The sequence below is a fragment of the Ornithodoros turicata genome, chromosome 1 (genome assembly GCF_037126465.1).
Source record: "Ornithodoros turicata isolate Travis chromosome 1, ASM3712646v1, whole genome shotgun sequence".
Taxonomy (NCBI): Eukaryota; Metazoa; Arthropoda; class Arachnida; order Ixodida; family Argasidae; genus Ornithodoros; species Ornithodoros turicata.
The window spans coordinates 33,055,556-33,070,437 of record NC_088201.1 but is presented as its reverse complement, the minus strand read 5'-3'; the positions used below and the strand labels follow the sequence as shown (position 1 = coordinate 33,070,437).

At 43.1% G+C, this 14,882-nt stretch overlaps 2 protein-coding genes across 3 annotated transcripts in view; one reads left to right on the top strand and one right to left on the bottom strand.

Moving 5' to 3' along the window:
* Positions 1–8,529, bottom strand: part of LOC135377924 (zinc finger protein 341-like) — a 28,052-nt gene extending 19,523 nt beyond the window's left edge. For both annotated transcript variants that reach the window (XM_064610693.1, XM_064610694.1), the window contains exons 1-2: positions 8,421–8,529; positions 3,629–3,706 (exon numbers count right to left, since the gene is read on the bottom strand). In XM_064610693.1, the coding sequence (XP_064466763.1) occupies positions 3,629–3,706; positions 8,421–8,451 (109 nt within the window). In that variant the 5' untranslated portion in view covers positions 8,452–8,529. The remainder of the gene's footprint in view (positions 1–3,628; positions 3,707–8,420) is intronic.
* Positions 8,530–8,713: 184 nt separating this feature from the next.
* On the top strand, positions 8,714–13,048 carry LOC135377923 (AP-2 complex subunit alpha-like). The gene has a single exon (XM_064610692.1). The coding sequence runs from the start codon at positions 8,968–8,970 to the stop codon at positions 11,788–11,790; it is 2,823 nt and encodes a 940-aa protein (XP_064466762.1). The 5' UTR covers positions 8,714–8,967; the 3' UTR covers positions 11,791–13,048.
* Positions 13,049–14,882: the final 1,834 nt, after the last annotated feature.

The window sequence follows — 14,882 nt, the reverse complement described above, 5'->3', positions numbered from 1 at the left end:
AAGTGCGCGCATGGACTGCAACCGGGACGCAACCGAAGACCGCTTGGAACCCAAATTTCTTCCAGATCCATATCTGCAATTCACCATTCGCAATTAACTGAAACCGTATCCTGAATCGAATCATGTGATTTCAGTTACCGGATCACAAGAATCTGTTCAAGCGTGAACGCGATCAACTTTGGATGCGATATTTGTATTGCTTTACAACTGTGATTAGTGGTGTTGAACGGGCTTCTGTTGAACTAGATCTCCTCGTCATATAATGGCTACACTTCTCAAAGTAAAGGGGAAACAGTTCAAAACGTTTTCGCTAATATATACTTGCAGTGCAGTCCTGCTAATGGGGGAGGGGGCTTGTTTATATATAAAAAAGGCAAGGTTAGCCATGCAAAGAGCCGGTTAAGCTTCTCGAATAAAATTTCCCTAGACTTATATGTTCATTTTTACCCGTGTGCACTTGTAGCTCATTTTGCGACATCCACGCGGCCTGCGGGTACATCCTAGAGAAAACCGAAAAAGTACCGGTTCAACTGTTTGGTTACCGGTAACCGCAAGCATTAAAACGGCGAACCACGTAACTGTCACCGAAACCACTTTCAGAGTTCTGACACGGAACCGTAACCGAACTGATAATCGCTTCGGTTTCAGTCCTTGAGTGATGGACTAAGGTCCGGTTTCACCAACACCAATTAACATTTGAACCGAGACAGGAAGTATCGTCACTGAAATATTCATCAGATCACGCAACCCTGGACCATAGGCTAACAGCAGTTCCTGCTGCTCTTCCTGAGGCGATACGCTTCTATAAGCCGTTATTTAAATTTAAAATGAATTTAAAGTTGGTGCCATCACTGTACAAGTGGGTCTGACTCGTCGTCTCCAAAGTGAATTGTTGTTGCAAATCTTTTCTACTTGCTCAAAACGAAAAGGAAATAATGTTAACAATATTTTAAGAGGTAACATAAAAGTCACCGCAGTTGGACTGTAAGCTTTTAGAGAAATATCTCAGATGACAGCACACCTTTTCGCTTTTCGCGCGAGGGGGCATCTTGCCCTGCAAAAAGGGCAGTACGGAATAAACCATGCCCATGTGAACTGACAGTCTTCGTGACGGCTTGGTGCGTAAAGATTACGACATGTTTGTCGAAAAAAGGGAACAAATAGCTGACGCGGATGCGAAGAAAGTTACCGCATAAGCACTATAACCCCACTGAAGTAGGGAATGTCGCTAGCGCCACCAATGCTCCTGCGGCAGACATGTGAAACAAAAAAGCCGGCGCTGGGACGGGGGTCAAGTGAACTGGTCGCTCTCTTGTTAAGTAGGTCATGGTTGTGGGTATGCAACTTCGATATAACGACGAAAGACAAGTGTTGCAATAAAATACATCAATACATCAAAATACAATGTTGTTGTTATAAAATACATCATTTGTTGGGTCTCTAAAATATACTTTCTTGGGTGTACTGTCGCCTGCAAAGTGTTCCAGTAGAAAGATTTGGGGGGGGGGGGGGGGGGGGGAATTTACTGGCAAAAAAAAAAAAGAAGGAAAAGGAGAGCTAAAAGGGGGAAAGATTGTGGGGAAATCTATGCAAGAAAGGCATAGTTTCCCGAAAAGTCAAGTTGCACGATAGCTTCATCCTGAGGAAGTTCAGCTTTTAGTAGTTCCAGGTAAACAGACTGCGATGAGCTTATGAAATGATGCCTCTTGGGGGCTTGCAGTGCATGCAGAAGATTGTGGCAAAATTCTTCACTTGGAACAACAAATGTTTCAAGCGATGCGCAGTCACCAGACACCCACTGCTGGAAGGTGATAGTGTCTAAGAACTACAACATTCGCTGCAGCTTTTCATTGTTCTGGACAGCTGGCAATCGTGGGCAGTCAATACATAGAGAGAGCAGCTTGGCCGGTCACTGGATGCAGTATATCCAGCTGGATTACACCGCTGGTATCTTTACAGCGTCCATTTGTTGCCACCACTTACTAAAATTGACCTCTGAGAAGTCCAGTGGACACCTCAAACATGATGTATGTGATGTAATATTGTGAGGAAGAAAGGTCGAAGCTTGTGACTCTGTCTAGCCTGCGCTTACTTTCGGTGGACTACTGACGAACTGACTGAACTCAACCTCCTCTTTGACCGGACTCCACCTAACACAACCAACATTACATTTGGGGGAGGTGCGGGCAAGGGGCAGTTGAAGACGGCCTTCAGACGTGCGAGATGCTCCGAAAAGGTTGACGAGTACACAACAATATTGATTTGTTAAGCGTTGTGATGCTATAAGTGCTGAAAATCGGCATGTGTAACGGAAAAGTGTCAACTGAAAAGGCAGACAAATTTTAAAAAACCACTGCTAAAAGAACAGAAAATGTACACTCCAATTTTTTTTATATGTGCAAGTGGACACATTCAACATCATTTTAGTGTTGACAGAATGCTTGTATCGTGTTGGCCACATCGATTTTTTCAGCTAGCAATACAGCTAATTTACCCAATTCTGCCAAAGCTCAGTTTTTTTTTTCCTTCACCTTTCTTTTATATTCTGAGAATTTTTTTTTTTTTTTTCACATGTTCACCAAGTGACGAGCTCCATGTTTGTAAAAAAAATGTCTGCCAAAGTCTCTTTATACAGAATGAAAGAGCAATCAATACGACCACTCTGACGTTTACAGAGATATAATACCTTTAGCCATTTTTCAAGAAGAAGCCTTCAAAGGCACCTCACTTTTAGGTCAACCTCAGACGTTTAGCGCCACTTAACGTGAAAGTGTCTCCGAATTCGGCAAAAATATTGTTTAAGCGTTGGTTTTCTCTACAGTGTCAACCAATAAAAAAAAATTAACAAGATCTGTGGTGGTCGAGCCACGCGATTGGATCACTTCATGTGGAACGACCCGGCAGCGAAGTTATCGAGATTATTATAAAACACATCTGTAGCACAAAAGAACACGCACACACCATGGTGTGTTCATGTAGTCATGGTTGATGTAACTTGTTATCCAGTGTGTGTCGCATGAGATCAAGTGGCTCAAAAATCACAGTGGCTTAACCAATGAAAACCAAATTTCAATTTTTCTTCTATGTGTAGTTCACAGACCCACATACAATACATCCAATTATGAAGGCAGGCTTTTGGCACAGATTTTAAGCTGTCTGAAATTTGTTATTTTTCTTAGGTATTGTTGTACTCATGTGAGTGCCCTTTATATTCCATATAGAATATAACAACAAGGTAAGCATAATCTGGAAGCACTGTGAATTAATAAAATGGTACATAACTCATTTTTATCTGTACTGCAGATGGTCCAGAAAGTCACGGTGAATATGGTGTTTCTTGGAGCTATGAGTCACCTCTGTCACTCTTTTACAGATAAAAAAATTCATTACAAACACAGGAACTCATTGTACTCTATGTGGAAAGCCGCCAGAAAAGAATCATTGCCCTGTGTCAAGAAACATTGTCGTAAGAAACATTCAAACTTGCAAGAGACAGCTCTGTCAGCTGGGAGGCAACTTCTTCCTTTCCTAACTCCAAAATCATGCTGCTTATGCACTGATCATGCATGTGCAGAAGATCAAGGAAGAAATGCTCAGTCTCTAAAACCGCTCAGAAGCATTGTCCTACCTCTATCATTGTTAACTCCCTGATTTGCATCAAAGAGTTGCTGCACTGCTAACACTGCCTGTGCATCCAGGACATTCCCTGCATAGGAAAGTATACATACATTAGTTATACGTTTACACATATGGTTCAACAGTATGTCACATGAAGCCAGAGAAGAAAAGTTTGGAGGAAGTGCTGTCATTGCGGGTATGACAGTGAGAAACATTAACAAAACTTTTTCTTTTGTCTTTGCACTATGAGTCATGCATCCAGTCCATGAGAGTCCACTTTTTGTACATTTTCCCACATCAACCAAACTATTCTACTTTGTGGTAGTTAATATGCAAGTGTACTGCCAATTTATAACATTCACAAAACACATCTCTCTGAAGCACGCATGTTCGGGAATCTATTCTCTGCCTCTTTTCTAAAAACAAGAGCAGTAGGAGTGTGGAGCTCATTCCATGAAATTTCCCCTCTCGGCTCAGAGATATAACAGCATTGTACCAACTGCAACACGTTTACTACATATACAGCTTGGGACAAAAGTTCACGGAACATGGCACTGACGTATTTCTTCATCGGAGCGACCCCCCTGCTCTCAGGAAGAGATCGAATAAAAAACGGGTGACTGGCTATTCAATCTATCTCTCAGTATGCGTGTCCAACTCCTGCTTGCTGCCAGGGTGCCGCTCCAATGGAGAAACGCGACACCCCAGTGTTCCGTAAACTTTTGTCCCAAGCTGTACAAAGTGTCCACAATAACTATGATCAGAATTTTATAAACCACATGATTTTTTTTAAATTACAATGAAGGGCAATATAGGATTGAGCAGATATAGCAAGAGTAAATGGTTCCCCAAAAACAGCAGATTTGGTGTTCATTTTGTTTCTTTGCCAGAAGCACTTTTGCCCTTGAAGGCAAGAGAGATAAGGTCACACCTTGTGCTCTTGTTTGACAATTACATGCGCTTTCCTGACATCAAGCTCCATGAGGCACAGTTTACACATTGGTGGTATTTTTCCGGGAGTCTTGCCATTTTGCATAAAGTTCCTTCGAGGAGGGGAAAAAAAAACTTGACTATCAAGTATGGTGATGCCACTTCCAGGAGCTGCTAAAACAGCTTGGTCTATACACAGCAGGTGAGGTGAATAAATTTTTCAAAGAAAATATTAAGGTGAGATGAATTTTCAAAAAAAGACTGAGGTGAGAAGAAGCCTTTGGTGGCAGAAAGAGATATGCCCATTAGTCAATTAAAAATATTAACTTTTTAATTAATACAAATAAGCTGAACCGCCAATAGAAGAAATGAAATAGGCATGTGGTATTCATAATTATGGTTGCAGGACATCGAGGAAGATTGTCTTTAAATCACTAACTTTTCTCGCACTTGATGGCTTTTCTAAAGGGAAGCTGTTCTTGTTTTCCCAGGCAGTGTACTTTATTTCTGCAGTGAGACTAGCAATTTCTTTCTTTTAATTGAAAAAGCTAATTAATGTATGTGTTAATTAATATATGAACTGGCAAGTGGTTTTGTAACGGGCCCCCTACACTCTTAAAACAGAACTTTACCGCATAGCACGCTCCTAGTCAACCATAACCTTGAATGATGTCGTTCTCTCTCGATTTGTTGAAAGCAGCAGGCACATGACGAAAAGGATTGACTTCCAATCCAAGTTTTACAGCAAAGTGTAGCATAAGTTGCACAGAACATCAGAGATGGGAACACCTAAATTGATGCTGTTGTGACATCACAGCATTCACTCCACCAGTGAAGCTGTCAGAGTCTACTAACCGCACCGGGAGAGTTCACATGGAGCTAAGAACCAGCAGGAACAATCTCTTGTTCCTCCAATAATGTTGTTCAAAAAAGCATTGTGCTCCCTATGTCACTAGTCACATCGCACAGGAGAAGTAGGCTGTACTCATTAGCCTGGCATGCAGCAAAAACTCTTATATGGTGCAATTAGCCATGAGTATTGAAACATTACGACCCATTTAAGTTTACCAGGAAGTGCAAGCCAACCAAATGTGAGTGCTATGTTCCTGGATGGAAGGTACTCATTATTTTCTAATTTCTATCTTTTTGTACATGGATAGCTTCCTATTGGGACTTTACTAGGACTTCTCTGGTCAGTATATCTATCAGCTCTAAAACAGGCATGACACCTCTGCATATGATAGGGGCTTTATGCAAGGAAGCTGAAATTTCTGTATGCATAATTTCTCTTATACTCGGGATGCACTTCCAGTTCGCTTCTAGCATATGCTTCAGTAGTAAGTCTCCAATTCTCATTCTTGGATTTCCATAATATTTATTGACAGTGACATTACATAATGCCTTCTCAGTAAAGCATGATGTTTCCCAAATGGTGTGCACTTTTGTCTTTTTCTTCTTTTCAGTGTATGTTTGCACAATGTGTTCCAGACTAAAGCTTTTTAATCCAGCAGTGGAACGCTTTCATATGCTGAAGCATGCACGCTCTTACTGCCTTGCACTCAAAAACCCCTAGCGTCTCTATGCCAGGTTTTGTGCCAGTTAAAAAAAAGAGAGAAAAACAAATGCAGAGTCACTGAATACACCCTTTGATGAAAAAGACTGTCTGAAAGAGACATAAAAATTTCCAGCACTGACGTTGCAGCATTAGGATGTGGATGCCAAAAACATGCATCATCCCCAGCTGGTTGGCCTCATATGATTATACTATTCGGTCTGATAGTTCCTAAGCTGAGTTGCATCATCCTTGCTCGTCACAAGGGGTACCCACCCTGCTCAAAGCCCCCCCCCCCCCCCCCCCCCCCCCCCCAAATCCAGTTAACGAATTAACTGCACATCAATCCTTGGAGAGTTTTTGTGACTGTTCGCTGTCATCATCCCTTTTATTACTTTTCTGGTTTTCCCCCTGACTGCTTCATTCTGCAGACTGCGTATAACACGGCAATCTGACGCTCGAAAACTTTATACCACTGAACGCATTACTGCCGTGTCAAAGCGTACTGAGCTTGGGCACATGTAGTAATTTATACACCACCCCCTACAATCCCCAATTGTTTGGAGACCAGATCCTCCCTTCCTGTGCACCCCCTACAGGGGGCCTTTGTCGTTTCGCCTTACGGCTTATGTCGGCAATGATACATAAAGCCGTCGCAACGTAATTGCAATGGTGACCCCCTCCCCCCCGTGCTTGTGATACTGTGCACACGGAAAGCACGAGGTTATGATGTGTCGGTTTCTGTGTTTTTCACCCAAATGAGTCAAGAAAGAACAAAGTTGTCCAACTTTAATTTGTGCTGAAATTGAATACCTAATGAACTCACAATATTTTTTTACTGTCAAAAGGTCACATAGCCCCACATCCATGTCTACACATCAACAGCGAAAGATAAATTAGGGCTATACCAACGAAAAGGTGTCCGCCCATTTGGTCGAACGCCGTTTGGTCGAACGCTGTTTGATCGAAGGCGTTTGATCGAACGCCGCTTGGTCGAAAGCCGTTTGATCGAAAGCCGGTTGATCGACGCCGTTTGTTCGAAAGACGTTTGTTCGAAGGGAATTCAAAGCTGCATGCAGTGTGTTGTCCCCACCACTTTTTCTGTAACTTTTGACTCGAGCATACGGAGCAGGCAATCAGTGTCCTCTGCTTTTTTTATTTCTTCTTTTTTTTCTTTTTTGCTTTTTGCGGCCGAAGAGGGGAGACCACTGGTTAGTTGCAGACGTTTGTCATTTACGAATCGGTAGGACACATATTGAAGAAAGCTGCCCCAGGTTGAGAGCAGCCGATAGTCTATCCTTGTTCTGGGCACCCTTCTTATTGCTGGCGACATATTTAAAGGGAACGGTCTGGAACGGGATAGTCATATGTGCAAAGCCACTCGAAATCTGTGGGTGCTCAGAACGAAATTTCGCCATGGTACAACGAGAGATATTAAATTAACAGCATGTAAAACCTTAGTTCGACCTTAGAGTATGCATCTGCAGTCTGGAATCACTACACATGCACGCTATCCGAAGAAATAGAGAAACTACAAAGATCCGCTGCCCTGCTTATCTTGTCTAGGTTTCGAATGACTTCTTCGGTTACATGTCTGTTGCAGGAACTAAATTTAGGTTCACTTGCACATAGGCGAAAAGTAAATAAACTGAAACTGCTCTTTCTCCTGTACAGTGGTCAGTTGATTACAAACAATAATACACTGTTAAAATTTGTTCACATTCGACGGGAATAAATCATCATCAAAAATGTCATTTACTTATTTTTTAATTCATTTGCCAAAATGTTTAATACTTGACATCAATTATTATTTGACAAGGGGTTGGGGGATTAACAAGTACAGCATGTTTAGTCACTATGTGTCAGAGCGGAAAAACCTATTCGGTTGTCCAACGGGTTAAGGGTGAACAACCCTGGCCCTTGTACTGCTTTTTGGACACGAAAAAGTGGGTTAGCATGAGGAATGTGTTAACGGGGAAGCAGATTACACAAAGTTAAATGTTCCTTAGGCTTTAGAACTGAAGCTTTTTTTTCCTTGTCTTTTTTTTTTTTTTTTGTCATTTTCGACACTCCAAGTGTACCAATTAAAAAAATCGATCAAACGACCGCTGCCGTTTCGATCAAACGGCGTTCGATCAAATGGTTTTCGACCAAATGTCCCGCGTTCGATCAAACGGCTTTCGACCAAACGACGTTCGATCAAATGTCACGGAACCCAACGAAAACATCCCTCTACCACAATGAATATCCATATGGCGAAAGTTCCATTACTGCGACAAACAAGGTAATGGCGACATAATGCTACGTAAATGTCACGTACCAGTTAAGGCATCAATTAAAAAGTGAGCCATTAAATAACGAAGGAAGCACCGAATTCCCCGCAAGATGGCCTCTGGACGCCTAAATTGACGCCATGATGGATCAATACTTGCGCCCTCTGTGGCAGGTGTTCTCTTTGTTTGCTAATAATTTGAATTCATTCATATTTATCCGGCGCAATAAACAGTCCAAAAAAGCAATTAAACGACTTAAAAAAACCTTCAAACTGCGCGAATCATAATAATATCTAGTACCAAGTTACCAACGAGCACCAAGTGGCCAAGTACGTGCTGAGTTTCAGGGTACACCGGCAGTGCCAACATAGCCGCACGGTCGCACAGCCTCCTGATAGCCTATTAGAGAAGGGAGGCGTAACCGGCAACACTGATCACCGCATCGTTCCCGACTTTCCGCGGAGCTCAACGCGACATACAGTAGGTGGAGATTCGGCATTTCTAGTCGCGGTGCGTAGCCACTGCATGTCACTAGGTTTGTAATATATGCGATTTATTCTGACGCGAGAAGCTGGTCGTTGAAAGGAACAGAAAATGCCAGCGGTGCGCGGAGACGGAATACGCGGGCTGGCAGTTTTTATATCGGACATCCGAAACTGCAAAAGCAAAGAAGCTGAGATCAAGAGGATCAACAAAGAGTTAGCAAACATACGGTCCAAGTTTAAAGGCGACAAAACATTGGATGGATACCAGAAGAAGAAATACGTATGTAAGCTGCTGTTCATATTTTTGCTTGGTCATGACATCGACTTCGGTCATATGGAGGCCGTGAACCTCCTTAGTTCGAACAAATACTCCGAAAAGCAAATTGGATATCTCTTCATTTCTGTGTTGCTGAATGAAAACAGTGAGTTGATGCGGCTCATTATACAGTCTATCAAGAATGACCTGTGCGCCCGCAACCCAATTCACGTCAACCTCGCATTGCAGTGTATTGCCAACATCGGCAGTCGCGAAATGGCAGAAACTTTTGGAAGCGAAATACCGAAGCTCTTGGTGTCCGGTGATACGATAGACGTAGTAAAACAGAGCGCAGCCCTGTGCCTACTTCGCCTCCTGAGAACACTGCCGGATATCACACCCAGCGGCGAATGGACGTCGCGCATCATCCACCTCCTGAACGACCAGCATATGGGGGTGGTAACGGCGGCCGTTAGCCTCATCGATGCGCTCGTGAAGAAAAATCCCGATGAGTATAAGGGATGCGTCTCTCTTGCCGTTTCCAGACTCAGTCGCATTGTGACTGCTTCTTACACGGATTTGCAAGATTACACCTACTATTTTGTTCCGGCCCCGTGGTTGAGCATGAAGCTTTTACGTCTGTTGCAGAATTACCCGCCCCCCGATGACCCTGGCGTGCGCGGGCGCCTCAACGAGTGCCTCGAGACGATCCTCAATAAAGCGCAGGAGCCACCGAAGTCTAAAAAGGTGCAACACTCAAATGCAAAAAATGCTGTACTCTTTGAGGCTATTTCACTTATCATCCACATGGACAGGCTTGGAGCTGTTATAGAGCCCAATCTCCTGGTTCGTGCTTGCAACCAGCTAGGTCAGTTTTTACAGCATCGTGAGACTAATCTGAGGTACCTTGCCCTAGAGAGCATGTGCCTGCTTGCCACCTCGGAGTTCTCTCATGAGGCCGTGAAGAAGCACCAGGAAACAGTTGTTAATGCCCTCAAGACAGAACGTGACGTCAGCGTGAGACAACGTGCTGTGGACCTCCTTTATGCTATGTGTGACAAGTCCAATGCAGAAGAAATTGTGGCAGAGATGCTTGCTTATCTCGAGACAGCAGACTACTCTATCCGGGAAGAGATGGTCCTCAAGGTGGCCATCCTTGCAGAGAAGTATGCCTCTGACTACACTTGGTACGTAGATGTCATACTTAACCTGATACGAATTGCTGGAGATTATGTGAGCGAAGAAGTATGGTACAGAGTCATCCAAATTGTCATCAACAGAGAAGATGTTCAAGGCTATGCTGCCAAAACAGTGTTTGAAGCACTTCAAGCACCTGCCTGCCACGAGAACATGGTCAAGGTAGCAGGATACATCCTGGGTGAATTTGGCAATCTTATTGCAGGAGACCAGCGATCAAGCCCACTCATTCAGTTCCAGCTCCTCCATTCAAAGTATCATCTTTGCTCTGCTAGCACCCGAGCACTATTGCTTACAACATACATCAAGTTCATAAACTTGTTCCCGGAAATCAAGCCAGAGATACAGGGCATCCTCCGCAGTAGCAACAACATACGCTGTGCAGACTCTGAACTTCAGCAGCGTGCTGTTGAGTATCTTAACTTGAGCCAGGTTGCTTCACCAGACGTCTTAGCCACCGTGCTTGAAGAGATGCCACCATTCCCTGAGAGAGAGTCTTCAATCTTGGCCATCCTTAAACGGAAGAAGCCCGGTGTAACAGAGGGAATCAATGCAAGCAATAAGGATAACCTACGAGCTGGTCCCCTACTTGCAGACACTGCCACTGCCAATGGGACAACAGCTGCTACAGTAGACTTGTTGGGCTTGTCCCTAGATGCCCCACCACCTCCTTCTCAGGCACCAGCACCAGCAGGAACAACAGCTTGCCTTGTTGACGTTTTTGAAGATGGTGCAACATTAACACCTGGTGGCAGTGCAGTTGTTGTCACCAACGAAGAGGGACTTCGAAAACTGGTGTGCAAGCACAATGGTATCCTGTTTGAGAATGACTTGCTGCAAATTGGAGTAAAGGCAGAGTACAGACAAAATCTTGGTCGGCTAGGCCTCTTTTATGGTAACAAAACTGGTTCTCAGTTTCAGCGTTTCATACCTAACCTAACCTACGAAGGTGAGGCCCTTGGGATGCAAGTGAAACCCGTTGAACCAACTGTGGATGCAGGAGCACAAGTGGAGCAGATGGTCAATGTGGAATGTGTCCAGGACTTCTGTGAACCTCCAGGCTTGACAGTACAGTTTGTCTACTGTGGTGTGCAACAGCAGTTTGCACTCAAACTTCCTGTTTTTCTTAACAAGTTCCTCGAGCCAACAGCCATGAATTCAGAGTCATTTTTTTCCCGCTGGAAGAACCTGTGCAGTCCAGGACAAGAAGATCAAAAGATCTTCAAAGCAACGCTCCCAATGGATGGAGAGGGCACCCGTAGCCGTCTTCGGGGCTTTGGATTTCAGGTACTCGAGGGAATCGATCCCAACCCAGACAACTTTGTCTGTGCTGGAATCGTATACACACGAAGCCTCCAGATCGGGTCCCTGTTGCGCTTGGAGCCCAATCGACAGGCACAGATGTACCGCCTCACCATACGCAGCAGCAAGGATGGGGTTTCCAAGGTCCTGTCGGATTTGCTGCAAGAGCACTTCTAGCTTCACGTTGTCATGTCATGCTGCCATACTTGCGTCAGTCTGTTACATATGTCATATAGGTAGTGATCTGCAGTCTGTTCCCATAGCATGTATCAGCAGATATCATGAGTCAGATTTCTGTTGAAATAATGTATTAAGTTAAGCCTATGGTTGCTTTCTCGCGGAGAATAAAAGTCTACTCCTGTTAGTTTTGTATTGCTGAGAATGCTTAGCAGAGATTTGTACCTGCTGAGGCAGAAGTGGCATGATCGTATCACAACCATGAAATGTTCACTACCCTCTTTGCACAGCTGCACAAATGTATCATCCAGTTGATAGGGGTAAGGCCAGGTTAATTTTAGATGTGTTATTGCAAAATGTTTGCAATTTTGTTAAATGGTATTGACTAATTCAGCAGTGGAGTATTTGAGGAAATATCCTTCCAACGCACACCACTTCACAATGGATCCCCTGGATGTTTGTTGTGGCATACTTAAAACCTAGTCATGCATAGTGTTATCTGTTAGTGGGCCCACTGTGTTAATACTCTTCAACTTTGCTGCATTGTGACACTTTTCTCTCTTAGTATGCCAGGTGAATTAGATTACAATGGTTGTGCAATTTGATGCTACAGAGGTGGGCACTATTGTCATGGACCAAATTCTTTGTTAAAAAAAATGTGCATTTTCTAATTGGGTGATGATGGTAACACGTGTTCACTCTGTTAGTGCCACAAGTATATGTACTGTGGCTAATGTTGGAACCATGGCATTGTGTTCTGTACAATGTATGTAGGCAAACCTTTTATATTTGTTAGCAGAAGTTTCAAATTTCTGATGCCTCAAGACATGCTTTTTTTAACCTCTGAAAGATTCCTTAAACATTCCACATTTTTTCTGGCTATCCAGTACCTTCTTACAAGGAGCTTGTGAAATGTACTTGTATACTAATCATAGCTGGAGGACGTCCCCTTTAAATTTTACATGTTCATTGCTACTGGTCACTACATGGGGGTCATGCTTCCCGTTTACTTAATGCATGGACTGTTGCAGCTTAGTTACTAAGTGCTCACAAAATCCTCCCCTAGAGATTATTGTGCTTCTAGAAGAGCTATTGTAACAGGGATGCTATCTTTAAGCACCTTGTATCAGTGAGATAGTACTACAAAGAAGTTTGTGTTGTGTGGTGTAATGTCAGAGATTATATGCAATTGCAGTTGGAACTTGCTGCCATTGATGTAAACTGGCTTCCCAATAAATACTTTGAAGCTCTAAATACAGCTAATGCTTTTTCCTGCATGTTTTGTTTAAGCAGTTTCTGCAGTAGCACAGAACAATCTGCAAAAATGTGCAGAGGGCGTATTCTAGGTCAATAGTCTAAAATTTGGTGACACTATGGTCTCTCATAAGACTCACATTGTAAGGGTTTATGCCCACTGAATGTCGAAAATTGCTAGCAGTGACGAAAAACCGCGCAGAGCTGTGTAAGTTACTAAAAAAAACACTTAATTAAAGGGGCACTAAAATGCAAAAACAACTTGCTCTCAAGTGAAAGTCAGGGTTTCAATTCGTATAATGCAGGCAAAATTAATTCACACAGCACTACCATTTAGAAGGGAAACTCAATGAAAACAGATCCGTCTGATGGCAACGAATGGGATCCCCAGGAGGCAAAGATTGGTGGCATCCAATGAGACAGCAGGAGAAGCGCACGCCGGGCGTGCGGATGTGGAACGGGTCCAATTGTAGTGTTCCACATATGCGCGGTATGATGCGCACTGCTGCATTTTTCAATACTGTGTCACTGAATTGTAGCCCACAACAGTTCTAGCGAATGTTCCACTGACGACATTTATCTTCACGTCCTTCGGACAGCGACGCCAGTCCGCTTTGCAACGCGCGCACTATTGCTTTTCACCGGGACTGCTCCGCAGCGTGCACGCGCATCATGGACTAAAAACACTGATGCACGAGCTGAAACGACGTTCACTGCTTAGAGCCGAAGCAAGAAAGAGTCCGGTATAATTTCGATTGTAGCTCAGTACGGAATCAAAGTTTTGAATTATGATAACAAGTATGAAATTAACATAGCGTGTAAAGTAATTTGAAGTGAACTTGTTTTTGCATTTTAGTGCCCCTTTAAGCAACAGGAAAAGTTACTAAAAATAAAATTGTTACCCTTCAGCTACTTTGGGCTGTGTGCATGGCCAGATATTATGCCTCCTGCAAAATAATCTTTCAAACAACTTCATACAATACATAATTTACAATTAATTCCCTTATAATTTACATAACAAAGATGATATAAATGTTTGAAATATGAAAATGAAATGCTGAGAACAGAACACCTAGATGGAACTCAGAAAGCACATATATCACATGCTAAATTCAGTTTTATGGCACTAGGTATGCGATTCGACACACCACCATGAATCAAATTTGTGAAAACAAGCAAAAAATCTGTGTCATGAGTAATTTCTGTACCCACCCCACGATCTAACAGTAGGTGAGTATCCACGTGAAGAGTTAAAACCTTGTTTGAGCACATTACATTTTAAATGAATGTTAAAATTTGTGCAAGACCAACAGCTGTCAAAGACGGGAAAACTGAAACAAAGAAGCATAGGCATTTGCCTATGCTTCTTGAAAGAGAGAATACTGCACACAGAAGGGCGCAAGCAGGCTGATGTAAGCAAGAGGAGGGTTACATGGTCTTGAGTGCGAGTGTAATGAAGAGCCTCGTTTCTTGTATCCTCTGAGTTAACCTCGATCCCTGATCCCTTTATTAATCATTTGTGTGCAATAAACTTGTCTGTGCTGGTTGCAAGTCCACCAAGTGCAACTCCCTTATACCACATTGTAATTAATTACAATTACTCACTGCTGGAAATATTTCATTGCAGTAACCTAATTACTTGTATGTCACAGCTCCGCCCACCAAGCCCAAGCAATAATCAGATCCTTGGGGTTTCCACAGCTGTTTGAAATTATGCAAGAGACCACATAAGGTGTGTTCCTGGGGTCCTTAAAGTTGTTTTCCGTGAATGCTTTCACATGTGAGTGACAATAGCAGAGACTTGAATGTACATACTAAATATTTGATTAGGCTTTACA

Coding starts and splice junctions, on each gene's coding strand:
- LOC135377923 (XM_064610692.1), top strand. CDS start 8,968: ATGCCAGCGGTGCGCGGAGACGGAATACGCGGGCTGGCAGTTTTTATA.